The sequence below is a fragment of the Gymnogyps californianus genome, chromosome 3 (assembly GCF_018139145.2).
Source record: "Gymnogyps californianus isolate 813 chromosome 3, ASM1813914v2, whole genome shotgun sequence".
NCBI lineage: Eukaryota > Metazoa > Chordata > Aves > Accipitriformes > Cathartidae > Gymnogyps > Gymnogyps californianus.
The window spans coordinates 7,653,106-7,679,987 of record NC_059473.1 but is presented as its reverse complement, the minus strand read 5'-3'; the positions used below and the strand labels follow the sequence as shown (position 1 = coordinate 7,679,987).

At 37.1% G+C, this 26,882-nt stretch overlaps 1 protein-coding gene across 2 annotated transcripts in view; it reads left to right on the top strand.

The window, feature by feature from the left end:
- The window catches only part of TASP1 (taspase 1), an 89,538-nt gene extending 63,071 nt beyond the window's left edge, over positions 1 to 26,467 (top strand). For both annotated transcript variants that reach the window (XM_050893804.1, XM_050893803.1), the window contains 3 exons: positions 7,367 to 7,477; positions 12,371 to 12,444; positions 24,971 to 26,467. In XM_050893804.1, the coding sequence (XP_050749761.1) occupies positions 7,367 to 7,477; positions 12,371 to 12,444; positions 24,971 to 25,063 (278 nt within the window). In that variant the 3' untranslated portion in view covers positions 25,064 to 26,467. The remainder of the gene's footprint in view (positions 1 to 7,366; positions 7,478 to 12,370; positions 12,445 to 24,970) is intronic.
- The last annotated feature ends 415 nt before the right edge of the window (positions 26,468 to 26,882 follow it).

Below are 26,882 nucleotides of genomic sequence, written 5' to 3'. Positions count from 1 at the left end.
TGCAACAGTTGAAAGCATGCATTACACTTAAAAGAATAGGCTTATACTAAATAGGTATTTTTCCTGTGAATTTTCATAGATGATGTGCTAGTTGGTATCTCAGGATGTATGGTATGATGCAGGATTTCTCACCATTGTGAAACAATAGGATAAAACGGACTAATAGCCTACTTGCTGATGGCATGGATTCTTTCCTTGCTGGCCTTTCTTAAAGCCCTATTTTGTGGTCTTGTCAAACTTTCGCCAGAATTATGATGGACTAAGGCCAAAAATTAAAAAAAAAAAAAAGCTTTAACAAAGCAGAGCTAGAATGTGTTTTCAGAAGTCAAAGTGTGCGTTACTTGTATTGAAGCAGTGAACAGCTGATTTTGGCAGTTGCGATCGGCTTGGTGCTTCCTGTTTACAGAACTCTCCGAGTCTCCGCAGAGCCCTGGGAATCCTTCCAGCTAGGGAATGCCTGGCTTAAACAGTGCATGCTGTTTAAACACCAGGTGATGAGCAAACTAATGGCAGATGTGCTTCTCTCATCCTTTCTCAGAGCCAGCTTACTATGGATAATGCACAACTGATGGTTGAATTGGAGGTGAGAGAAATTAAGTTTAGATTTTTTTGTAAATCCAATGGGCTTGATATCTTTAGTCGAAGAGCACTAAAGGCTTGGTATGCAGTCGAAGGATGGTGTTTTGTAAACACAAATACCTTCCAAACAGAAGAACAGAGGATTTTGTTACTCATCATTCCTTTCAAAAGTGGCCAAGTTTGGGGAATGTAGACTTAGAGTAAATGTTTGTGTCATCTCACTGGCGGGAAATCTGGGCTTTTAACAATGGCAATGTTACAAATTGTACTTTAAAGCTTCTTATAAAGTATTAGAAAATAATGAGCTGAAAGACATAGTTGGAATCTGATATTCTTTCCTTAGTGGAAATATGTTTGCCTATTCTTGTATTTTTAAGTTGTGCTTCAGTTCACAAATGAGCAATGTCTGCAGAAAGGGAATAGAAGAAGGATAACGCTGACACTTTTTCTTTTAGAAATTCTGTGTCAAATACCTCTCTTGGGAGCAGGAGTTTGGACAGTTAGGAATCATAGAATATGAATTTCCCCATTATGAGTTATGCTTGTTGGGGGGAAAAAAGCCTCATACTTAAACAGTTACAAGATTGCCAGTGACTGTCATTGCATAGTGTTATTGTTACTTTATATTTTGGTGCTGCATCACTCTAAGCTTTGTAGCATCCTTTGTGGTTTTGTAACGGAGGAAGCGTGCTACGGAAGCATTATTATGTCTTCTCCATGACACAGAGGAAAAGATTTGAGAAGAGAATGAAGTGATCCTGAAGTTTCACATAATCTATTTTATCCACTGCAAGCTGATGATTTCACAAGCTTGTATTTGCTGGTAGACAGAATTGAATAGGCCTCTTTGTTATGTGTACAATAAAACCAGCTGAAATACTAACACAACGTGGTGATGTTACATGAGGGTTTGTCTAGGTCCTGCCTATGCTCCTCCTTGTCGAAAGCATTGGGATTTTATTGGACAGCGGTATCCTCAGTTATTTAATTTCTTAAAATCTGACCTGTGAAATTTGGAAGTACAGGTGCTTTTCCTTGCAGCTTCTTTAAAAAGTCTAAACAGATGTTTTAAGTTACTTACTTATCGTGAAATATAAAGATCTCTGGTTTCAGACAGCTTGCACTTAAACATTTAACAAACAATGGTGCATGAAATTAAAAGCAGGCTTCATTTAGTGCTTATGTATTGCTCTAAACTTTATTTAAAATTTTAGCTTACAGTTTAGTGGGATCCATAGAAGCAGAATGGCAAACAGCTTCACTTTAAACACGTTCTGTACACAAGCTGAAAAAGTCCAGTGGCGTAGGTGATCTATAGATTATTGACCTGAAAAAGTCTGAATTTCAGTGACATTGCAGCACAAGAAGGTTTAGAACTGTTTAGCTGCACTCCGTTAAAACTGGGGGATGCTAAAGCACTTAATTGGTTACACCACGCCACAGTCAGTGTTTAGACCAAAGTTCTGAAGACTTTGAAAGCTAATGTAAACAGTGAAGCTGGTAATGGTTTCTCCACTATGGAAGAGTATGAATGTAAAACATCTGATGAGCAGCTGGTTAGTCCTTCAGCTGGGTAAGTATAAATAAAACACTTCTTTTACAGTTTAGTATCGAATCTGTGCTGGAATGGATCTGTCCAGTAGCTACAAATGGGGAAAAAAGCACAGGATCAGAAATGAACAACTCGTATTGATCACATGCTCTGGATGTACAAAATATATAAATAAAAATTTGATAAGGCTTTCTCTGTGTCAGACAGCAATAACAGAATAGTTGAGCTTTGAAGGAGGGAAATGTGTTTGGTAAAATACAATTTTGTGACTGCGGGAGGTGAGGATTAAACCAAAACTATTGAAAGATGTTTTTTGTTTGTTTTTTTTTCCTACTCCTTCTCTCTGGTGTGGCCAATCAGTGCTAACATTATTAGTTAATGCTGTAGTTGAAGTTTTGCTTTGGATTTTTCATGCCAAATTCTTCAGTGGTATGCCAGTGTAACTGGGAAGGAACAAGGAGTTTCATGAGACTTAAAATGGTATTAAAAGCCCCAGGTTTTTGTAGTTTTGTCATTAGCAAGCTATTAGATCAAAGATTTGTCTAGCAATTCTATTTTATTGCAGTAGAAAAAATTATTTTTGGCTAGTAGGTGCATTTTAGGTTTTATTTTAGCCAAATTTTTAATTGTACAGCAAGTTCTATCATTCTTAAGAGTACAGAGAGAGCAAAAATGGTGTAGGAGTGTGGGAGACATTACTTTTTCCTTCTAATGAGAAACCATTATGACTTTAGTATACGTGGCAGTATTTCAGTTGCACCTTTTCTCTTCCTGTTTAAATACTAATTAAATATAATGTGTATGAAAAAATGCCATTACCTATATTGTTATTTTTTACAGAAGTCTGCACTATTATTTTTCTCAATGGCTTGGCTGTAACAAAATGATTTTTAGAACTAAATTAATGAAATATGTTCCTAACCGTTGAATTCACAGTGTTTTGAGAACACTCAAATTAATTCCTGTGTACAGTGCATGGATTCTGTTTAGAAATAAAGTATAATACTACTTTTGTTCCCTTATTTGTATAGATTTAATGATGGATGCATACCATTCAGCTGTCTAGAATCTTGCTTAACGTGGACCTACTTATTTGCGCTGTATTGCTGTGTTAAAATACTCTTTAGCATAACTGTAATCCTCAGTAATAAGTCTGCATATCCAGAAATATCTTTGTTTAAAAAAAAATATTAATATCTTTGAATCCCTCTTTTAACTTTTTTTTTAAATTGCTTTAATTGGAAAATAAAATACATTCTCTGTTTTAAAGAATGTGCTGTTCAGTGTGTATTTAATTTGGCTTAGAGTCTGATTTTTAAGAGAGGAGAAACAGTCTGTCTGAATTTACTGTAATGTGGAATACTGTAATATTATTACTGTAGGCAACTGGTTTTTACTGCCACTATTTAGAGGTTGATTCCCCACAACTTAGCCAGTGCAGTGAATTGGAGGCACATACTATATTGTTGCTGATTTTGCACTGAGATGGTTTAGCTGAAATTGCTGGTGAAAGCAATTGGAATGGATGAGGGTGTAATCACACAATTTGCTTCTGACGACTCTGTGGATGGCCACCTTCAGCAGAAGTGGGGAAACAGTTGGCCGGTGGAAGTGACGTGGGTGAGAAGATCGTGAACCATTGCTGGGGTTTTGCAAGTAACTGTGTGTGTCTTCATTTGCTGCTTGTGTTTGGAGGTGAGAAGAAGGGATATGTTCTTGTTTCAGACTTTTTCTCCTTTCCAGAATAACGTTCGTTCTTCAGCTGATGATAAAATGGTGTAGAAGATTAAAAGTTGGCTCTGCATTGTTCTTTAAAAAAAAAAAAAAAAGCAAACGTCTTCTGTAGCTCAGCTGACAATACTAAATCTCAGTAATTTCTTGAGTTGCAACTGTGTTTTGGCTCAATCTCTTTTGCTATGGCTCCGAACCATGGCTGGCTGCAACAAGAAAGCCAACATGATCCCATCGTTTTCATCGTTGTGTTGTTGTGTATTGGTCAAGGTGTTATAAATGAGGATAGCCTATAGGTTCTGGGTTTTGATGTTGTGCACCACTGGGCAAGTAATGCTGTGTTTCCGTCTGTAGGAGAGAGATAATGCATTCCATCTTCTTTGCTTTGTTTGCATAACACAAACTTTTAAGACATTTCCTCGTTTAATACTCCATTCAAATTACCCACTCTAGGCCATTTTACTCATCTCTGTATCACCCCAGTACTACCGTTATGGTCAATTCTTACAAAGTTAGTGCAGTAAGACTGGTCTCATTTGGCGTAACCAACATTTGTCCTTACTCCAAAGGCCCAACTTGTGTTATTCTTAAAAAAGTCAGCTTCTTGCTTATCTGGTGTGGTTTATGAGTGCTGAAGTTAAAAACATGATAAAGTATAATTTTATCACGCTTTTATCATGCGCAGTGCTATTAAATTAATCCTCTTCTTGAGTTTTCTAGTTGAAATAACAGTAGAGTGGCAACGTACTTCAGCAAAGGCTGAATTAATACAGTCAGTTTCCTAGCTTTTGAGTGTTTAGCATGGACTTCAAAGCCTTTGAATTTTGTGAACTGGTAATAAAGCTTCCATGGTGCCTAATCACTGAAGGAAGTAACTTGGTTCAGAAAACAATTGTGTACATATTTAGGGCAATACGATGGACAGCACGTTTAAAGTCAATAAATAAATGCTATTTACGCTGGCAGAACTGGAGTTCTCATGAGCATAGTTGTGCATGCATAGGTAGAGCATCTCTTTGGATGAAATTGTAAGCTTAAGAGTTTGTCTTATGTGCTTGAAGCTCAAGTTTGAAATTATTTTTTTAAACCCCTTTTTAAAAAAAGTCTCAGAAAACACATACTTTGAGTGATTACTTTTCTCATTCTGTACTCCACTGAAGAAGATGAATGTTTTGTTCTTGCAAAGAAATCCCTGTAACAATGAAAGAATTCTGATGAAAATGTAGCATTACATGTTTTGCTGCAGACTCTTTACATGGAAAGAAATATACTGCCAAGTCTTCTCTTAAAGTTTAACAAGAGAGAGCCCGGCATGTGCAAGTTACTCGGATTATTGAAAATTTGATCAATGATGATGGCACATAGTAGATGAAAATACTGGGAAAATGAAGGAATATGTGATTGGTTTATTTACAGACTTTTCTTTCATCTACTCTTTCCTGAGTGTGGGAGAAAGAAAAACACTTTAAAAAAAAAAAAAAGTGATTAACCCAATGTAAGCATTTCTAGAACAAGACTTTAGTGGCATCAAGTCTATAATCAGTAGTTGCTGTCTGTTTTTATGCACATTCATACAGTCTTAGTGTTTTAGTATGGCCTTAGATATGCTATCTGCTTCAAATACTGTTTGCTGGCTGTGTTCTGCTGAAGTAGAACATTTTTAACCATTCTAATTAAAGACACTATTACTATTTTTCACTAGAACCTTGAAAGAACCTTTCACAGGCCTTGAAAGAGGAGGAGAAACACTGCTTATTAAAAAACAAAACCTTTTCTGTCTGTTTGCAATGACTTTTCACCACAGCATGGCTTATAGCCTGAATAATTTATGCAATTGAGTATAAGATTAGGTCTGCAGACCAAGTTCAGGTTAAGACGTTGTCTTTGAAGTACCTGAGTTTCTGAAGTAAAGATTAAAGAATGCATGTCCTCTATGAAGAAACCCACTTGGTTTTTTGTTCATTTGCTTGCAGAAATCATACGACATACTTAGCCAGCACTTGGTTAATGCAGTGAAAGTATAAGACATACACTTAGCATCTTGGAAAGCATGGAGTAAAAGATTTTGATTTGGGTGGTAAAACTCTTTACAACTTCCCAAGCTTTGCATTTCTATTTTAACCAAACATATTCTTGTTTTGTTATCTATTATGTTATGATTGGTTGGATTCTTGGTTCACAGGGATTTGGTCGCAGTCAATGAGTAATACAATAGGTATAATTGGTACCTAGTAATAGTTCTTGTACAAAGCCAGTAGTGCTTTAAAGATAATATCTGTTTGTATTACGTCCAATAAGATTACTGTTTATTAAGCATACCACATTTATTATTTTCCTGCAATATGGACTTCTATTGTAATGACCACCTTGTATCACTTTTGAAAGTGGCTGCTCTTATGTCGAGAGAAAACATGGTAAAGCTTTTAGTTTTCCTTACGGTAAAGCTTGAAGTTGGTTCTTATTGGGGTTTTTTGTTGTTGTTATTTGCATTAAAGGAGTAATTTTAATCATACGAATAGCTGTGGGCAAGTGGAAGGAGGCTGATGAGTAGATCTGCTCTAAAGTTCTTGTGGCCAGCAAATCCTTTTACAGTGTCTGTACACTAGACATAGTATACTAATTTATTTAAAAGAAAATAATTGAAAAGAAATGTATGAAATGCCTGTTGCAATTGTACGTTCAACTTTAAATCACAGTGTATTGCAAATGTGTGACTAGGGTCTCTTTGGGCTTACGTGCAAGAACTTGGTTAATTTTGTGGCTCAAGACATTTTAAATCATATGTAAATCATACCATTGTTTCCACATTTAAAACTATAGGAATCTCATTTCAAATTACAAACCAGAAAAAGAATACTTAGGCTTGATTCAGCTAACTTTAAAACTTTTCCAGCTTCTGATAGAAGACATTTTATATCATATGTCTTAAATTAACAACAGAAAAGCCACTGTAAAAAGTAGGATGTGTTTTGGCTTTTCTGCTAATATTCATAAAACAGCAAGGAAGACAGTCTATAGCAGTTTGATGATGTCTCTGTACAAAGTGCTTTAAATTGGGAAAAATGAATGAACTGTAAAAGTGACCCAAATTTGCTTGATTTTTTCATATGTGGCCATCTTTATATTAATTATAGTACAGAAAGAACTAAATATCGAGACATGATTTTTCCAACTTGACGCTCCATTTTTCATTATTATATCTTCCTTGAGCCACAAGCAAATGGCTTTGCACTCACAAAGGTAATTTCCAGTACGTTTTTGTATTCCATGTAGTTCTTTTTCCTTTTTTGATTATTGGTAGATTAGTAGATTATTATTTAGAAAGTTACTCATTAGAAACACTAGAAACAATAAAACTGATGCTTTTGTAAAAGCACTGGTTGACCTGACAGTCTTTTCAATCCTTAGTGACAAGATTAAAGGAGGAAGGCAGGAAAGTCAAATTAAAAAATACCCAAGAAACTATTCCTATTGCAAATAATTCTCCCCAACGATTTTACCCAGGTTCACCTTTTCTAGCCAATGAAGATGGTGTACTCGGCGGTGTGATAGTTCTTCGGTCTTGCAGGTGTTCTGCAGAGCCTGAGTCATCACAGGAAAAGCCAACTTTACTAGGTAAGAAATTATTCATTTTTACTTGAGCTAGGTGCTAACTCAAAGTGAAAGATGAAATAAAAACTGTCTGTGCATGTTTACCATTGTTCAAAAGCCACAGAGAAAACAAAAAGGATTTGAAATTGTTTGAGGTGATAAAACTCTAGAAAGTGAAATGGTAGTGTTAGTCTTTTTCTCTAAAACTGCGGAAAAGAGCATTCTTTCTGACTCATTATTTCTGAGCAGAATTGTGATTCAGAGGGGTGTGTGGTATCCTTCTAAAACCATGGCATAGAAATAACGGTTGCTTGTGGCAAGGCAGGGTATGCTCCTCATACAAAGAATCACATTTTTAGCAAGGGATAACGCATATGACTGTTTACTGCTTCTCAGGGGTTTATATGCTAAAAATGCTATCTGTTCCTATTTGTTCCTCCTTTTTGCAGGACAAAATGTGAAAGTTTGGAGGATACACTTAAAATTTGGAAGGGAAGTTGTTTTATGGTTAGAAATTTTTTGTTATGCCTGGGAAAATCTGTTCAGATAAGTGCCAGTTACTATTTGCGTATGCAGACAACAGGAGTACTTGCTGTTTATATTGAGATCAGCAGAAAACTGTACTTTGCCTCCATCAGTAGCTGACTGGTTAAAAAGGCTCTGAGCTTTACAGCCCTTCAGCCCTGTTTATGTCCTAGAAACAAGATCCTCATTTGTCTCGCTGCTTTACAGCGGAACAAGTGTATTATAGTAAACTGTCGTGTGGTTTGTTGTAGAGAAACAGCTAGGAAACTGAAGGCTGTAAGACTGCTGGCAGAGGTGGCTGGAAATACAACCCAGAGACAGTAAAGCCCATGTTCCTCTTTGAAGGCAGGGATTTGGGACTGGGGGCATATGAATTAACTTCAGCATGACACTTGTACCATCTCCTTTCCTGTGGTGCTCCTCACATGTGGGCATATGTGTCTGGTCATGCTGTGTGCTTATGTATTGGGTCACATGAACCTGTCTAATATATATTTATGTTACGCTATCAGAATTAAAGTTTTTTTCCTTTGTATAATCCTCTGCTTTATTATCGTTTCCCCAAGTGTTTCATGAATTGCTGTCAGTAGCATTACAGATTTGAAGTAGCTTTCATATCTTTTAAGATCTGACATGACAAATTTGATTACCTAACTTAACTTTGTACATTAAGGCAGGTCATAGCATCTCACCTGGTAATTCTTGAATTGCATCATTTTTTTAATCTATAGGCTATTGTTTAGAAAGACACCTCACCTTTGTTTTGATTCATTACTACTTTTGTCCCACTAAATCCTACCATTGTGTCACCAGAGTTTGCCTGCTTACAGCCAGCCTGGAGTAGCAGGCAGAGCAGTGCTAAAGGTGAGCTGGCAGATATATTCTTAATGATGGGTTAACCCACACAAAATCCTGTATTTATTGCTGTCTGTTCAGTGACTTCCAGGATGTTAGGGTCAAGTTATTACAGTTGCACAGGGTGAGGTGTATGTTATCTTTCAGGTTTGTTCTTGTATTACACCTTGCTGGTTTGCATTACAAGAATCTTTAAATATCATATACTACTTTGTCTGTGTCGGTCAACTTGAGTCTGATTGTATCCCCCCCTCCAGTCATTCACTCTAGTAAGTAATTTTGCTCAATACAGTTAATAACATTCATGTTTCTCTACTCAACTGTTGAAGTTTATGCGTGTTTTATGCTTTTGGTCAACATCTCATCTTATCCGTAAGAGTTTCATGCACATTTATTTTGCTAATACAAAGGACCAGCGATTCAGGAGGTGAATCCTTACAATTCTGATGATGGTTCTGGGGTTATCCTGATGGACAGCAAAGGAATTTTGGAAGGCTTGGATGGGAAAAGGTTTTAGAAATAGCTATTGTATGTTATATTTTTTTGGAGTTATTACTTGAATAGCTTGTCTTTTTGAAGAAGTAGACTATAAAATAGACTTGACAATCATCTTACTCTTGTCTTTCAACTGTTTGAAAGCCAAGACTATCTAATGCTGACTCCAGAATCAGGGCTGGGGTTGCTAAACATACAGAGAATATTGCAAGTTTGATTTACATTTTTCAGATTTAAGAATGGACTAATTGTGACATTATTGGTCTAGTGGAAAAGCATCCTACAACATAAATTCTATCCCTAAAAAAGAGTTAAGAAAATGAAAATACAAGTTTCATTAAATAATGACAAACAAGATCGACTTAACCTTCAATTTCTTATGTTTGGAAGTGAGAGAAATATTTCTATTCATTTAATGTTTGTCATTCATGTAAGAAAACATATTCCTATGAAGGAAGATTTGGTATTTTTTCCTCAAAAATTAATAAAGAAAATCCCCATATATCATACATCATAAGTAAAGACTATTTCTCCATTGATTTTTGGTTTTCTTTCCACTGAAATAAGATTCACGTAGCACAGCTTATTCTAAAGATATTTTTTCTGTACCACAGAAATTTCCTGCCTTATAGTGTATGCTGAGTTAGTGTATAATTAAACATATGTAGTATTTGTGTTGTTTGGGCTGAAAGTAAGTTGCGTAGTACTGAAGAACTCAGCGTATAGAATAATGAAATCTCATGTCTTTGTTGCAGGGATGATCTTTTTTTATTTTTATTTTTTTTTAACTATTGAAACAAATTGCTAGAAAGTGATTTATTAAATGGTTGAAAAAATGTGAAATGTCTTCAGATAAGTATGTAATTCAGGATTTTCATTGTAATTCCACTACTTGTAATAGCTAGCAATAACCATGTTTCATGCTAGTACGTGCTACCTTTGGTGGACAATGTAGAAGGAAAAAAATTATTAAAAATTAAAAGAATATGCCTAGAGTTATCGAAGGCAAAGAAATAATATTTTGAGCTTATTTGGCCTGAACTGTTGACCAACTTCTCAAAATTGAAAGATAAGATTAAATTTGTCTCCAAAAAATAAAAGCTTTCACTGACAGTTGAACCTTTAAGATATTAGGGAGGGGTTGGCCTCATCGAATGCAGTTACATTGCACTGAATATGTTTCACTCTCTGAAAGGTTTTGACTAACCTTTGGCGATATCAGTCATGAATCTGTTACGGGGGGAGCAAATTGCATACCTAAATGAAGTTCATTTTTCTTTTGTGATGATATCTACATATCTGTCAGAATCTTCAAGTCTTGCCGGGATTGTCTAAACTTTGATCTTCTACTCAGGGTTAATTCCTATGCAAGGATAAATGGTTCAAAGGATAAGCATACTCAGCATGCTGTGACCTTCTTCAATCATATTAAAGGAACATGAGGAATAGGAATGAATAAGAGTTTTAAAACCATCTAATGATGCTTTTTGCAGTATGTGAAAGTCTCTCTCTAAAGAAATACCTGGAAATAGCTTCTCATGGCATCTTGTGTAATTCATGTAAGACTTCTCCTGTAATCCAAAGGAAAAATTTACACTTCAGTGCAATTTCTTAAACCCTTCACAGTATTCTATGAAACACCCTGAATTCTGATCAGCAACTCATTCTTTCTTTTTTCGCCTTCCAAATTATGTAGTTAATGAACAGAAAGAAAAATGACTGTGACATAAAGCAGGAAGAATACCGTGTGGCAATTTATAAAGCTCCACTAGATGGGAGCTAAACATATGAATAATATGCTCTTTGTCTGAATTTTGTGTTGCAACTGAGGGGGGGAGGTGTGTGTGTGTATATAGAGATATCTAGGTATGTATCAGGGAATTAAAGATCACTGTAATGGGCTGTTTAAATGGCTGATAAATCAGGCCACTTTCAAACTTCAAAACAACACCTTACTGGATTAACATGCATTAACAATACATGTTAGCAATGGTTAGTTTTCTTAATCATTACCACTACAAACACAAAACTGTTCATCTTTAACATTTATATCCTAAATTAGCTGTGAGTATACAGTACCAGAGAGCTGATGCTGCATAGCAAGTGCTAGAACTCAAGGTGATCGGACCCGAGAGTGCTTTGATGGGGAAGCCAAAATCAAAATGGGCTCATTTCTTCTCCATCCTTCTTTCCTCTCTTACCTTTGGTGCTCCTTGCCCTCTCTCCAAAGAAAGGGGGGTGATTACGTATGCTGTTGATGTAATTCAGCTTACTTTTAGGTCTTGCTCTAATTTTGCCAGGCATCTTTCTTGCTTATTGTGCAGTGTTATTCTGCTTCCATCAGCAGACATCTCTCCTGCTTCTTCTGTGGGATTATTTTGCTTTCACCAGATGTCTTTCCTGCCTGCTCTATATTTTCAGTTCTCATCTTGCAGACTTTACTACTTCTGCATGTTTTCCTGTATCCTACTTGTGCAGCTAAACCACAAAACTCCATTTACCCATTGGTAGTTACATATGATGTATATATTTATGCTCAGTTCTGTGAAAAAAATGCTTGTTACTGGTTATTCTGCTGATAGCGTTACAATTCTACAGAATCCTTGTATACCATCTGCATTTATGCTATTATAGTGTGCTTATGTCTGGGTTCAAGGCAAGCAAATGCAAATTATATCTGCTTCTACTTTATGGGTGGAATAGGCCTCTGCTTTAAAAGTTGGTCCTATCTTTTAACTGTAGTTGCAGTTGATGTTATTTCTCGTCTTGGAGGCTCCATGCCATTGAAGTAACGTTCTCATTCTGGGTATTAGTTCTGCAGTGTGTGACTGCAAATAGTGCAGGAAAATCTTGTTTGATAGCTGTTTCTTTTGAGATTGAATTATTCTGGTAAGTAGTTTTTGTTCTTTAAGTTTGTTTTTTGTCCTTTCCCAAACTATATTTTAAGCTATATTTTGTTTCTCAAGATGCCAGTCTTGTTAAATTACATCTTATATTTTAAACCAACGCATTTTTTGTGACTTCTTGCATTTTCCTTTGTAGTGGAATTTCTGTGGAGCCATACAACAGAGAGCATGTGTGTAGGATATATGTCTGCACAGGATGGCAAAGCTAAGGTAAGCCACGAAGAATAGGTTGTAATACAGTAGAATGAGTGCAGAAGCTAAGGAGAATATGAAATGATGATAATGAAATATATAAGAAATTTCAGCCTTTAAGAGAATGGAAAAAGTAATGGGTGCCTAAGCAGTTAAATGTATGTATTGATTGGGCATTTCCAATTCCTTTTTTTTTTTAATTGCAGCAGTTAACAAACCTACATGCAGCAGTTAACAAACCTACGCTAACGTATGTATTATGTCAGGAAAAGGTGGCACAAACACACTTCCATTTCCTGTGCTGACAGTAATTGTATTTGAATAACTTCGGCTTGATTCAGTTATACTGGCTATTTAGGGTGGTATGGTATTTTTCTATGGGCCTGTCTTCCTTCAGATAAAGCATTTGCACCAAGGAAGAAGGGAGAGGGTATAAAACAAACTTCAAGGTAGTTTCTAGAATAGCCTCCATGGTAAACAATTTGGATATTAACAACCATGGTTCTTTTAGTTTCTTGGGGTCTAATTAGATAATTTTTTTTTTTTCCTGGCATGAGAGAAATAATATGTTAAAACTGAGTTTAGCAATGGAAACTGGAAAAATCCTTAACGTAAAATAGTAGGGATTAACCAAGAGGATGAGAGTCACCTACTCTTAGGAATATAGCATTGAAAGGAGAAGGCAGCAGGTTTTGCGATGTAGCAACTAGAGCGTTTAGGAGAGGTGTTTGGGCAACGAGAATGAACATGGGAGAAGCTGCAAGCAGAGACAAAATCATAATTTCTGTAGACTTTTATAAATGTGCAGCCATCAGTATTCAAGACTAAGAGTGAACAATCAGAACTGGTTAAAGGAAGTGACAAAAGTGGGGGAAAGAGCTAGAATAAGAAGGCGGCTCCCTGATATGGTTAAACTAATGGGGGAGGCGGGGGTGTTTACTGGAATGTTTGCATGTATTAGAGGAGGAGATGACAGCCAGGAAGTTTATACCAGCAGATAATAGCAAGAAAGACATCCAGCATTTTGATGGTAGAATTTAAAGAAGGATGAATTTTAAAGCCTGGAAAAGGAAAGAATTTAAGGGCCTGGATTTGTTGGTTCTCTGCAGAAATGGCTGCTTGTGGATCTGCTGAGGAAGAAAGTTTAGTCATCAACAATGGAGGGGGAGAGGAGTACAAAACCCAAATCTCTCTCCCTCTCTCTCTCTCTCTTTTTTTTTTTTTTTTTTTAAAATTTCCCCTGTATTTTATTTGAGAGATAAATATAAAGGAGGACGTGAGTGAGATAATAAAAGAACGTACAAAAGAAGGAAACTGACATCAGATATTTTAAACAGCAAGAATGGTGGTTGAAGCATTGGGAATAAATGAGTTCATCCTCAAGGAGTAAAATGTATAGAAAAAAAGACAAGAATGCCCCAGAAGGAGGAGGAAGATAAAAAGCAGCTGGTGAAGGAAATGCTGGTAGAGGTGTTATTGAAGTACTCACTTTCATGGCTTATGTAGAGTTCTTTCCAGTTGATTATCCATGGAATAGGGTGTGTTTTTACTTGTTTTCTTAATATTTATTTTAGATTTGTTAGAAAAGAATCCAAACTCAAGCTAAAAGCGCAGACTGAACTGAGTGAAGCTAAAGCAAGCTCAGCTGCAGATGTTCTGGTATTCGCTACTTAGTTTAAAAGTCATTATATTGTGTGCACAGTGAAATAAGGAGAATTATTAGAATGGGCAATGTTAAATTATTACAGTGTGCACACCTGTCTCTGGCTTACACTGCAAGCTCAAAAGCTGTTTCTAAGGAAATATTATTGTTTCTTCCTGGTAATGTCTGTCTAATTAACAAATAAATGCTAAATATGAAATCTGTGTGGTAATGAGTACTAGCATGACAGTGCCATGCCCAGAGATGTTTTCCTACTCACAGTTGCAACATTTGACATCTGGTGTGCATTGTTTTCATACTGCTGGTAAATTCTCCAGCTGGTAATCTTGATTGCGCTGACAGACACAGCTGCTCTTCTTGGTTCACTTTTAAATTATGTTTTTGACCTTCATTGAAGAGTTAATCCCCCTCCCTTTCTTCCTCCTTTGAGTCTGTGGCCACAAATGCTTTCCAGAGAAAAACCACAAATGCTTTTGCTGCTGACTTCTATTGATCAAAAAAAGTCTTCTGTCATAAAAGCCGGAATTTTATTCTGCTACAACTAAGGCTAAGTTATAGATGGAAAACTGGGCTTGAAATAGAACACAATGTATTGCAAGTGAAAAAAAAAAATCCTTTTCTTTAATAGAGTAACTGTTTTGGTACAATTAATTTTGAGTGCTTGCCATGAAAGAATAATGGTATGAGAATTCATAAAAGTATAAAATATCACTTGTTTATGAGTACCATAGGAAAATGATCAGGCAGCGGCTTGTAGGGAAACATCTTGCTTTCCTGTTTTTCTAGGGTGGTAAAGAGCTTCAGTTTTTATTTCTTTCATCAATCTAGGACTCAAGTTTCGTTCTTAAACCAAGGGCTTGTCACAGTGGCTGATTTTGGCCTGATTCAATTTAATGAACATGAAAACATATTTTTACAGCAAGACTTTTAGGAAGTGAGAAGGTTTTTAAGTGTATACTGTTATGAATTAGACTAATATTAGAATCATAATTATATAAAGGGGTACATACTAAGGAAAAAAAGGATCCCGCTTTATAATCTTAGTGTGATTCTTTGTGCATTGGAGGTTAATGCATTTCATAATAGGACCTAGCAAATGGCGGTCCTGAACCCCACACAAAGATTGTGGAGATATAGGAGGCCTTTTTCTTACAAGGCACTGAGACACTTACAAGCTAGATACCAGCTCACCTGGAGACAGTGGTATGCTCGAGAGGTGGAAACATACTCAAGCAATTAACTGTCAGCAACTCCTTAAAGAACAGTGGGACGGGAAAGTGGGATCGGAGACTGGAAGTGGTTTGTACATCCTGACCTGCCGGTGCTTCTGGCTGTTAGCGCTGTGAGCTCTCCAAGTACCGATTTGGAAGTAGCCTTGCAACAGGGGTTTATTTCCTCCCAATTCAGAAAAGACTGGGTTCTGCAGCCGGCCACTCACCTCCAGACTAGACTGCCTGAATGTTAACTCACCAGCATAAAATGGCTGAGCCTGCAAGAGCTGTGGAACAATTTTGCACTGTGACTAATAATTGTTTGATTTAAAGCATACTTTCTGGAAAGGTGTCCAGTCTTTTTTTGGAAAACCAGTTGCCTGGAAAAGTCACTGTTTCCTGTTGAATGTTGGTTTAAAATGTTTAGTTGAATGTTACTTTAAAAATACTGTGGAGGCTTGCCACATGAACTAAGTTCACACCTTATTGCTGACACAGTCATCTCTGGTTGCGTGTCCTATTACTTGCCTTCAGCTCTCTCTCGACACTGGAAGTATTTCAGCTCCTCCACCACTGATAGCACTGGCAATGTCACCTTCACTACCTGCACAGTGGATATCTCATTGACTTCCCTCTGATTCTTACGCCCCTGAACCCTTACATCACTGCCACAAGCAGCTAACCAAGGCATATCCTTGCTGGTTCAGCTGTACTCTTCCTTGTTTCTTGTCATCCCTCTTGACACGAGCAGTTTCGTAATCACTCGGTGCCAGCGTTTGTCACATATGGGATGTGGAAGGAAACAAACTTTTTGTCTGAACAGCTTGGAACTAACCCATACTACCTATTGCTGCAACTTATCCAGGCTAGTGCCTGGGAGCCTCAGCTATGATGACCTTAAGGGACAGGTACACTCTGTTTTAGAAGTTGCCAGTCCCAGCCTTCCTTCCTGAAGCAATACCATGACAGATTGTTTCAACATTAGGCCTGTTCTTTGGGAAGATGAATGGACTTCCTGAGATCTCCTGAAGCAAGTTCCTGCATTGCCATCTATATGATGGTAGAATTGTCACGTAAGCTGACATGCAACTATTTCTCGCCGCTAGTGAGGCTGTTAGAATATTCTAGACTGCTGTGGAAGTTTCTGGCTGCGGCCATGAGAACAGATAGAAAATATTAGTCTGTGGACTTCCTCTGCATTTACCCGGCTCCTTTTGTAGCAGTAATTGCTGCATCAGCAAAGGTTAAGACTTCTAGATTGAAGGACTGGGAGATTAAATATCTTCATAAATTGAGGAGGTATGTTTTTTCTTTTTTGTCATTGTGATGTTGACTCATTAATTACTTGATATGAATTCAAGATCTTTGATAAGCAGTTAGCTCTTTTAGATTTCCTGCCCAAACTTTCTTCTCTTTGAGACACTAGTCTTGAGAATAACCTTCCAGATTTCTTTTTTATGGATCCATAATCAATCCAACAGCTGATCATAGCATCGGCTAAGAAGGTCATCCTGTTACCAGAGCTGTGACCTCTTTAAAGATACTCTGGCAGCTTTCAAGTAATCAGTTCCAATTTTCCTGAACTGATTAGGTCACATTCTGAGACCTTAAGCAATTGTGTTGTCACCATTGGGAAAATAGCTCTATTCTGATGACTACAGTGTTGCTTCTTGGAGCTCTGTCCATACTGTTGCAGGCAATGTGCAATATTTGAGGTCTTAATGGTTGGTGTAGCATTTGGTAGAGCAGTTTAAGTGTCGGTTTGCATGAAGGGCTTTGAAACCTTCCGCCTTGTGATTTGGGAGTGGGAGAAATCACGCCTTGAATTCACCCATAATGTGATTTTAGATGTAAATGGAGAATGGGAAGGAAAGGAGGTTAGTGAGTAGGTTACAAGTTAATTGACTCCTCTTAGTTACATAGTCTTCATGTTTTCTTGTTCCTTGTCTGCTTGCCCAATGGAGGACACTGCCAAGGAAAAGAATGTCTTCAATCTCAAATGACGGTGCAGTGTATGCCTGCAATGTGAATTCACATACCAGCTGCCTCTCTTGAAGGTTCTGGTTATGGGTAGGCAGCCTTTCTTTGATTTAATGTTGTGTATCTGTGCATAATCAAGCAGGAGCCCTTTGATCTCAGGCAGGGTCTGCAGAGTATTTGTTCACTCGAGACCCACAGTATTCTGTGTGCAGAAAGTATAAGTGGGCGGGATGTGCCACAGAACTTCTTTTTTCCTGGATCTCCCAAGTTTCTTATATTATCTTAGAGATTGAGAGTAGTTGGTGGCGGATGATGTTTTTGCTTGAAAACAGGTACTTCCTCACTGCGTTTTCAGTAGTGTTTGAAGTCAGAGTGCTTTCTTTCCAGTGAAAGATCCAATCTCAATACCAACAATGTGCAGTTTTGGTCCTGTGTTATGTGTAGGTATTTGAAATAATTTGTCAGCTCACTATGGTTCTTAGTATGTATAAATTTACTATATGATCTGTGTATAAATGTTAGTAACTTTTGCAATTATTGTAAATGTTGCAATACTCTTGAGATATCCTTGTAGTTCAGCTTCATAGGTTTTCGTTTTTGTAACAGCTAGATGACCTAGACAATGAATTTCTAAAAATCTAGTTCTAATATTGAATGTAATCCAATTCAGTTGCCAGTTTAAATCTCTCTTTGGCAGATATTCAGTTCTTATAACATGAATTACTAAGCTTTATGTTATGGCAGGTTTTAATATTGCAAAGCTACATATGCCATTCTTTCCATTTTCTAATGAGCCAAATTCAAGTTGCTTTGCAAGATATGGGGTAACAGTAGTGGAGAGTGTTGCGTATTGCTGTGTTTGAAAACATCCATCAGCAACAACTGCTGTCTACACCAAATGTTGTGGTTGCAATATGCAAACAGAAACTTTATCTTTGACAGTTAATTTCATTTTCCAGTATGAGGAAACATAGTGGACAGGGAGACCGTTTCCAGTTCACTTTTCCTGTTGAGATGTTAGGTGTTGTAATCGGATTTACTCGCCTTTACTAACACTGTAAAATTTAGCAAAATTACTTCCCTCTATGTTTGAAGTGATACATATGACAAACACTGATTGTAGTGATTGTTGTTGGCTTTCTGATGATGGGCTTCGGTATTTTACTTTATGAGTAAAAGGTCTGTGAAAGCCCTTTGTCAGGAGAAGGGCAGTTATCCGGTGCTTGTTGGGTGAAGAAATACATCTTGGAAGAATCCTAATTCTAATTTGAAAATTAGTGGAAAAATTTACTGAGCCTGTTTCGTTAACAGAAATACTAAGTCAAATAATTCAGTCATTCATTTCAGACTACAGAGACAGTCTTTTAACTTCATGAGACAGGAAAAGTATATGTCACTGTTATACTTTTTTTTTTTTCTTCTTTAATCTGCACTCTTGTCTGGAGACTGGGGAATCAGTCAGAAATTTTCACTTGAAAAGAACTCTATGCATACAGTGGAGCATCCAGCTCTCTCGTAAAAATAAGGCATTTATATTTGTTGGAAATAACCTTCAGTGCTAAGATACCGGTTAAAATATTTGGCTTGTAGACCTTCATGGAAATTATGGGCTCTGAGATGGGAAGATAAGTTCAGTTTTTTGGGTTGAGTTCTTGCATAAAGCCAGTAGTTCTGGAACTCTCCTCATATTTGGCCAACGTATTTTAGAACGGAGCAGAGAAGATGGGATTTTATATCCGGGTATGCAAATACAAATGCAATAACCTGACTTAGCACGTGCAATTCAGAATGGTAAAAATCACATTTTAAGATATAGGGCAGTATTTTAGAATACCACTACAAAAGCCTGGGACGCTGAGCTGAATAGGTGATTGGTTGGTACGTGGCTTTAGACTGTCTACATACATGTGTGAACGATTCAGAGAGATTAAAATGCTTTAGTTTTCAACTTTCTTAAAATTTGATTTTTTTTCCCTAATGCATTATATTAATGTTTTTAGATACATAAATAGTCTGTAGTAATATACTTAACCCACAGAATGAATTTGAGTTTGGAAAACCATTAGCTTCCTAAGCAACCTGTGTGTAGAATCAGTGTTTTCAGTGCCTGAAAGCCAGAAGCACGCCATCAGTATGTCTGTCTTTCTGTCTTTTGCCCACAAGGACAATAATTCTGGAGCCCCTCTTCTCCCCCCCCCCCCCCCCCTTTTCTTTTTTCTTTTTTAAGATTTCACCAAACAAGTTGCACATAGGATATTCCGATAGCAGCAGTTGCCAGTATTTTGCGGGGCACCTTCTCCTGTCATATGGCAGGTGTAAATTCAAACTGTGTTGGAGGAGAGCTTCCCAGGGGACAGAGCAGCAGAGGATGGCTATTGCTGCCAAAATGGGCTATTACTGCCTAGAAAGTAAGTTGAGAATAGGTGGCCAGATGGTTCTCATGGTGGAAGCGTGTATCCAGCTAGAAAGCTTGAAGACCTCTGAGTGATTCTGAATTTCTGTCCTGGTTTTGGCTGGAACAGAGTTAACTTTCTTCTTAGTAGCTGGTACAGTGCTGTGTTTTGGATTTAGTGTGAGAATACTGTTGATAACACACTGATGTTTTAGTTGTTGCTAAGTAGCGCTTATCTTAAGCCAAGGACTTTTCAGTCTCCCATGCTCTGCCAGCAAGCAGGTGTGCAAGAAGCTGGGAGGGAGCAGAGCCGGGGCAGCTGACCTGAACTAGCCAAAGGGGTATTCCATACCATGGAACGTCATGCCCAGTATATAAACGGGGGGGAGTTGGCCGGGCAGCACGGATCGCGGCTCGGGAACTAACTGGGCATCGGTCAGCGGGTGGTGAGCAACTGCATTGTGCATCACTGGGTTCCCCCCCCCCCCCCTTTTTTTGTGATATTCCTTTTCATTACTATTATTATTATTATATTTCATTATTACTATTGTTAGTATTATATTTTACTTTAGTTATTAAACTGTTCTTATCTCAACTCACGAGTTTTACTTTTTTTTTTCCTTTCCTCCTCCTCACCCCACTGGGAGGGGGGAGGGGGAAGCGGCTGCGTGGTCCTGAGTTGCTGGCTGGGGTTAAACCACGACAGCCTTAAAGAATATATGGGTTTGGTGGTACCTTTCTTTAAAGAGTAAGGTGGAAGAAAGCAATTTCATTAAGTGTATGATGTCCTTGGTCTTTCATTATATTTCATCTCAATAGGGTAATGAATGGAAAAAGGTTGTTTTATAAATTATTCTGTCCAAAGCACATCCTGAGCATATAATAAGAAAGCTAAACACATGAAGTACTCCCTAGATTTGCTTAAGAACTGAATGTGCTACCATCTGGTAGTTGTACTCTGTCCTCTTGGCAGCGTTTGATTGACTTCAGTTTTCTCATGCAGCACTGTCTGTCTTTTGGCTTAAACTTTATGTTCGTTTTACATTGTATTTATGCTTTTAATGAAAAAAAATGAAGCTGTTGTGACAAACTAATACTTTTATGTGACTAAAAGGAGGAGACTAGCTCTTTAAAGACTAAAAAAAATCTTTTTGATATTAGTTGGTCTCAAGGTTGTTTCAGAATCTTTGTCTATGAGACGTGAAGTAAAGTAAGTCTTGGCACAACTTGTATTTATTTTTTTCTTTTTTTTTAAAAAAGGTATACTGAAAATATGTAACTTGAAAAGTAGATCAAATGTTCATGACGAAAAGATGAAACCATATATTGTCCCTGTAGCAGTTAACACTTACTCCAGGGCAGAAAGACCTGTTAGTTTTGGACTTGAAGGGTAGTGGGGAACTTTCCAGTGTGCATCAAAAGAGACTGAGAGATAGTAACGTTCACGGACAGTGTCTGCAGCACTGGGGTTGGGGGAGTTGGTTGCTCCGTGGTTTTGGTTTGGTTAGGAGGGAAAGAGGGAAACATCGTGTGTTTGGATGGCAAGTACACAGAGCAAGAATCAGTATCTGAAGGTTGGTTAGCTTGTTTGTGCTTTATGGAGGGGCAGGAAGCAAAATCAAGTATTCATCTAGCATTTACCTTTTTTTCCTTTTGAACTGTGGGCACGAGGTTCCTCCTTTAAGCTGCAAAGATCTGTGGTGACTAACTGGTTCCTACCTGTCAGGACCTCTGCTCCTGCTAGGCCCTCACCAACCTCACTTTTCTCTGGGAAAGCAAATGAAATCAGAATATTCTCAGGGACAGTAAAATTTCTGTTTAGGGAGCTGAAGATAGGGATAGCCCTGTCATTCTTCATCTACCTTTCCTTGGCACGTGGTTTCCTCAAAGAGAGGCTTCCATGAAGCTGAGTGGAGGATTAATTCAGGAAAACTTTTTCTTTTCCTGTTTTTGTGCTCCCAGGCACAATTTCCCCCAGATGTGGGTTCATTCAACTTGTAAAGCTGACGGACTAATCAAATTCAATTAAAAGCTTTCCAGTGTTGTTCTTTTTTGTTTGCTTTTTATTTCTATGTTTTTAAAATCTAAACCTAATCCACTGTACAATCTGGACTTAATGTAAAATGTGATGTTGGGATATAAAAATGTAACAAACTGTACAAATAAGTTCTGTGGTTGCATTTAAAAATATTAAATGTTCTTTGATCTTTCTTTTTATTTACTGGAGTTTGTTCTTACATCTAAGAACAAGGGAGATATAATTGTAAGAATTCACTTGGGAGTTTATCTGAAGTTGTCTTGACATGGCAGTGTTATCCTTTCATATTACTTATTAGGTAACATATTTTAAACACTATCATCTTCGATCTGTCTTGTTTTTGTTCTACATAAGGCAGCCATTGGTGATAGTAATAAGAAGTAGTCAGTGTAAAACAGCATCTGTATTTGCTCTGTCATATAAAGTATGCAAATAAACAGGATGCAAGTAAAGACTTTAAGAAAGGTTTTGTTGTGTGTGGTTTGGGTGTTTCTGTAAATGGAAATGTACAGATGCTAGTGTATAGTTGTTTGGGGTCTTTTGTATGGGAAGCATGTTTTTCCTTTTATAGGAAATGAGTTTTTGCATAGGAAATGTGTTTTGGACAGCTATTTAAGCATAGCTACTTGATAATGTACTGATAGATATTGCCAATCTGCTTATCCGCTCTTGTATATTTTCCTTTCCTTGCTCAAAAACTTATTAGGATATTATGCTTAACTAACTTTTTAAAATAACAGGACCTATAAATTTCACGTGGATTCAATGAAGCCTCACATTTTGCTCCTGCAATTACATAAGGGTCTATTAGGCATTTAACTTTGGGTTGTGGGATAAGTCAAGCCTACGCAAAAGGCTAATTCGTAACTTGGGTCAGAAAACTAATCTACATAAATCAGGTCTGTTGTAGCTATAATGAAAAAAATTTGATTATAAGATTCGTGATAATCCTGATAGTGCTAACATTTCTTCTGTTTCAGTAACAAGCTTCCTCTCTTATGCCTCTTGGCAGCATCCTTGGGCCTCTGTGCTTTTTATTGTATTGCTACAATGATCTGCTAATAATTCTGACTGATCACTGTATAAGCAATCTCACTTATAAATGATGCCTTCCTTAGAGTGGACCACTGGTTTACTTTGATTGCAGTATCTCACTAAACAATCAGTGGCATTCTTCCACTGAGGAAATCTGCTACTGTGCCCGTCAAACAATGCAGCTTTTGCACTGTCATCCTATCCCACTTTTCATTTAGAAATTTTCACAGACCTGGAAAAATGTCTTGGGTCTGTTGGTCATAAAATAAAAAATATCCTTCTTCCACTTGTTTTTCTTCCTTTTTCTTTTTTTTTTTTTTTTTTTAAATTAAACTTATGAAATAACATCTCCAAAAATTGTCAGTTACATTTTGGGGGAAACTGTAACAGATTTGAAAAGAATCTTTTCTTCTTGAAGTGGTAAATCACAGTTGTAACCAAAATTGTTCTGAAAGTAGGAAGATGTTCATATATCAAGCAGGAAGGCCAGAGATCAAAGTTTTAGCAGTAAAATGAAAACCTTTAAATGTTTTTAATTAAATCTCATTCTGTAATTTAACTGAAAACCAGACCACCTAAGAGCAGACACCAGGATACCCTTATCAAGAAAGGAATTAAAAGAAGCTGCCTCTGAGATACAAAACGTCTCTTCAATGCAATGAATTGTGGTTAGGGTCTCAAATCACTTTCTGCTCAATTGATGCAAGTTATTCTTACTGAACTTTTACAGCTGTACTTTTTGTCATGACCCATCGCCTCATTGCAACTTACACGTTTTGCAGCACTTAAATCTTTTAAATGGAATAGTGTACGTACAAAAACTTAAATATGTAGTTGGCTGCACTTACAGGAACCTGTAATTTCTAAATGCCAGCAACTTCTGTGTTGTGAGCTTTGTATCGTAGTAGGAATCGTTTCTAGTTCCTAGTTTAATAATTGTTTAAGCATTATATTGTCTGAGCATTAATAATCACTTGGTGAAACTTGTAACTCATGAGGGGAACTGAAGGCCAGTGCTCCTGCGCCGGTGGGAGGGATGGCTGGAGCATAGCTTGAGCTGGTGAGTCCTTGCCATTGCCACTTTCTGCCTCAAGCCTGTGGAAATGCTGTTATCAGCCCTATTGCATTTTGGAGTTCCACTAAGGCTCTTTTTATGTTTTACCAGAGCCCACTCAGCAGCTCTCAAGGTAGGAAACAGTAAAGTTTGTAGAAACATGCTTCTGACTCCTTTTGTTGTTCTGTTTAAACACTGCTTTAGCCACTTGGCCCTATATGAAAGCAATCGATATATCTGTAAGTGGCTCTTGCTGTAGCTCAAAATCAACAGTATGAATGAAAACATAAGCGGTTTTCACAGTATAAAAACCTGTGCAAGGTGGGGGGGGGGAAGTCATTACTTTTAACAATAAGTCAAAGTATCTTTTCGTAAGTGAATGCTTTTGCCTATCAGCAATAAAATGCACCTCAGAATATAAAGGATCTTTAACAGATTTTTAGTGTCACTGAGTTACAATAGAGTTATAAGCTGAAGTTTTGTGTGCACAAACACATGTGCCCACTTTCTGGCTTTTACTTTCTGGCTGAAATATTGCAGAGCCATCTCAAAGGCCTGCTTTTAAAACTTCTCCATGGAAAAGATGCCTGTTGACAGAAACACAGTTGCTCTTTGGGTCCATTTATTTGACAGTTGGCAACAAATATTTTAGGGGAAGTCTCTGAGGTTTTTTTAGGTGGATGAGTAGGTATTTTATGCAGAGAAATTTCTTCTTTGCATCCTGATCATCGCAGTTGCCTTATGCTCTGAAGTGTTAGTTTATCTCTGTCAAATAGTTTATTGTGTCTGAGATTTCTTTAAGGTATATTTCTGTAAGCAGTACTGAACTTTTTTTGAATCTCCCTAAGAAATAGACTTATAAACCATGGAATGCCACAGTTATTTTTCTTTTGTCTTCACGATGGATATTCCTTTCTTCTACTTTCAGTACACTGGGTCATCCACTTTACCTTTTCTGCGCATCTGTCATGGTCCTTCTCTTCATGTTAAACATTAACAAACAAAATAAAAAAAGAATCCCAGTTGTTTGCAGCTTTTCAAGTTGCTTTGTAGGTTGCCCTCAGACTTCAGTGACGGAACAGCTTAACTGTTCAATACTTACAAGCTTGCTTTGTCCTGCATAATTTTGCCTCTCTTCTCACTTGATAATACTCTCTTGATTTTTCCATAGACTCACATTTCAAGACTTCCTCCTGGAGCCGTGGCAGGACAGTCAGTGGCAATAGAAGGAGGAGTTTGCCGGCTGGAGAGTCCAGAAAGCTGAATAGCTGATTCCTCACTTCATTGCAAAGAATGTGAATGACTTTTTGTACAATAAGTTTTTTGTGTTTTAACATATGTTGGAAATTCTACTCTTGTTTTATACCCTGTATTGCAACCATGTGCACCATAACCTGAGACAAGTGCTGCTGTAGTTTATGTTCTCACTCTGTGAATGGGGGTGTGTGCATGTTCATTTTTTCCCTAATAAAATAGGAACTCTTCCCAGTTGTGCAAAGATTATGTATGATTAATGATTGCGTTTTCATTGTTTTATGTTTGAAAAATAACTGAAAGTTCAAAAAAAAAAATTAATTTGAAGATATGGTCACAATTGTCATTCATGTTCTAAATTTAAAAGTAACAGGCCTTTGAAGTGGCTATATAATTATGCAAAAAAATGATTATGGTTTCTAAGTTTCTCAGTGGTTTAAGGAAATCCAGAGATGGTTTAAGCATGGGTTGGTTTTTTCCTCCCCAATAAGGAGGATTTTTTTTTGTCAAAGAATGGTTTCAGTGAAACAAACTAGAGCAAAATTAAGGCTAGAATTGTTTTTAAATAGTCTTATAGGTCATATCTCTGTTCCCAAACTAAGATGTTAATAGCTTCAAGCTGTATGTATTACAAAAAGCTATATGAAGATAATGTATCGTAATGCAGTCTTTATGTATAATGGAATATTACAATGTAAATAAGAAAACAAAGTTTATGGAAAGATTCGATATTATTCTTCGCTTCTGTTTTAAATCTATTTTTAAGAGAGGTACAGAAATTGAACATATTACTGGATGCGAAGTGCAATGTGTATTAAATGGATGTTGGGAGGTGTGATACTAGCTTTCTTATTGATAAAGCAACTTCCTAAAGTCCAGCCACAGCATGGGTATTTATATAACTGTGTGTAATATGTATGTACTGTGCATAAATTTACTGTAATTCTTTTTATACCTTCAACAAAACTGCATTATAAAACAATGTAATCCTTGTCTGCCTTGTGAAGCATTGGCAGCTGAACTGTCTTTTGTCACCAGTTCTGATATGTTAGCCAGATCGCCTGAGTCCTAAAAGTGAGTTCTGACATACAATCTTCCATTCAGTACTTTTTTCTTCACAGCACTGGCAGCAATAGAAGACTTTTGTAATTAATTCATTGTCCTGATAAGTATGCCAAAGAGAAACTAAAATAGTTCATCTTTTTCCCTGGTGGATATTTGATAATTCTGTTTTCAGAAATAGTGGATGAATAGATATTCAGACTGTATTCGCTTTATCGGGCATTGTACTTGCCTGTTTTGTAATGTTGTGCCTGCCTATAACAGACATACTTGACTGATTAAATGGTTACATTGATTGTAGTACCAATCTTTCATGGATAAAAATCTTAATAAATTTTTTTTAATAGCCTGAGTTCATTTTCACTGTATTGTTACAGCATACGTTGAGATACTGTCATCTTTGTGTCGTTTTTTTAATTGTGACATCAATGTAGTCCTATAGTTGAAGATATTTCTATACAGTTCTGTAAATAATAAGAAACGGGGGCTTTCCGGGTTGCAGAAACAAAAAGTGGACTGCATCTCTTTGAAACGGTTTGTGCTGAGATATCAGACTGGATCCTCAGTTGATATACTTATGGTCTGATGAAAGAACTATACTGTTTTATGCTATCTGAGGCCTTGGCAGTGCAGACTACAACGTTTCAGAAATGTTCCAGCAAAGAAGCTGTGTTGTCAGAGCCGTTAAAATTGCTCTAACGTGCAGCATTAAATGATTGTGTGGGAGCTTCACTATGCAGTGAGTGAAAAATTGAAGATAATGTGTA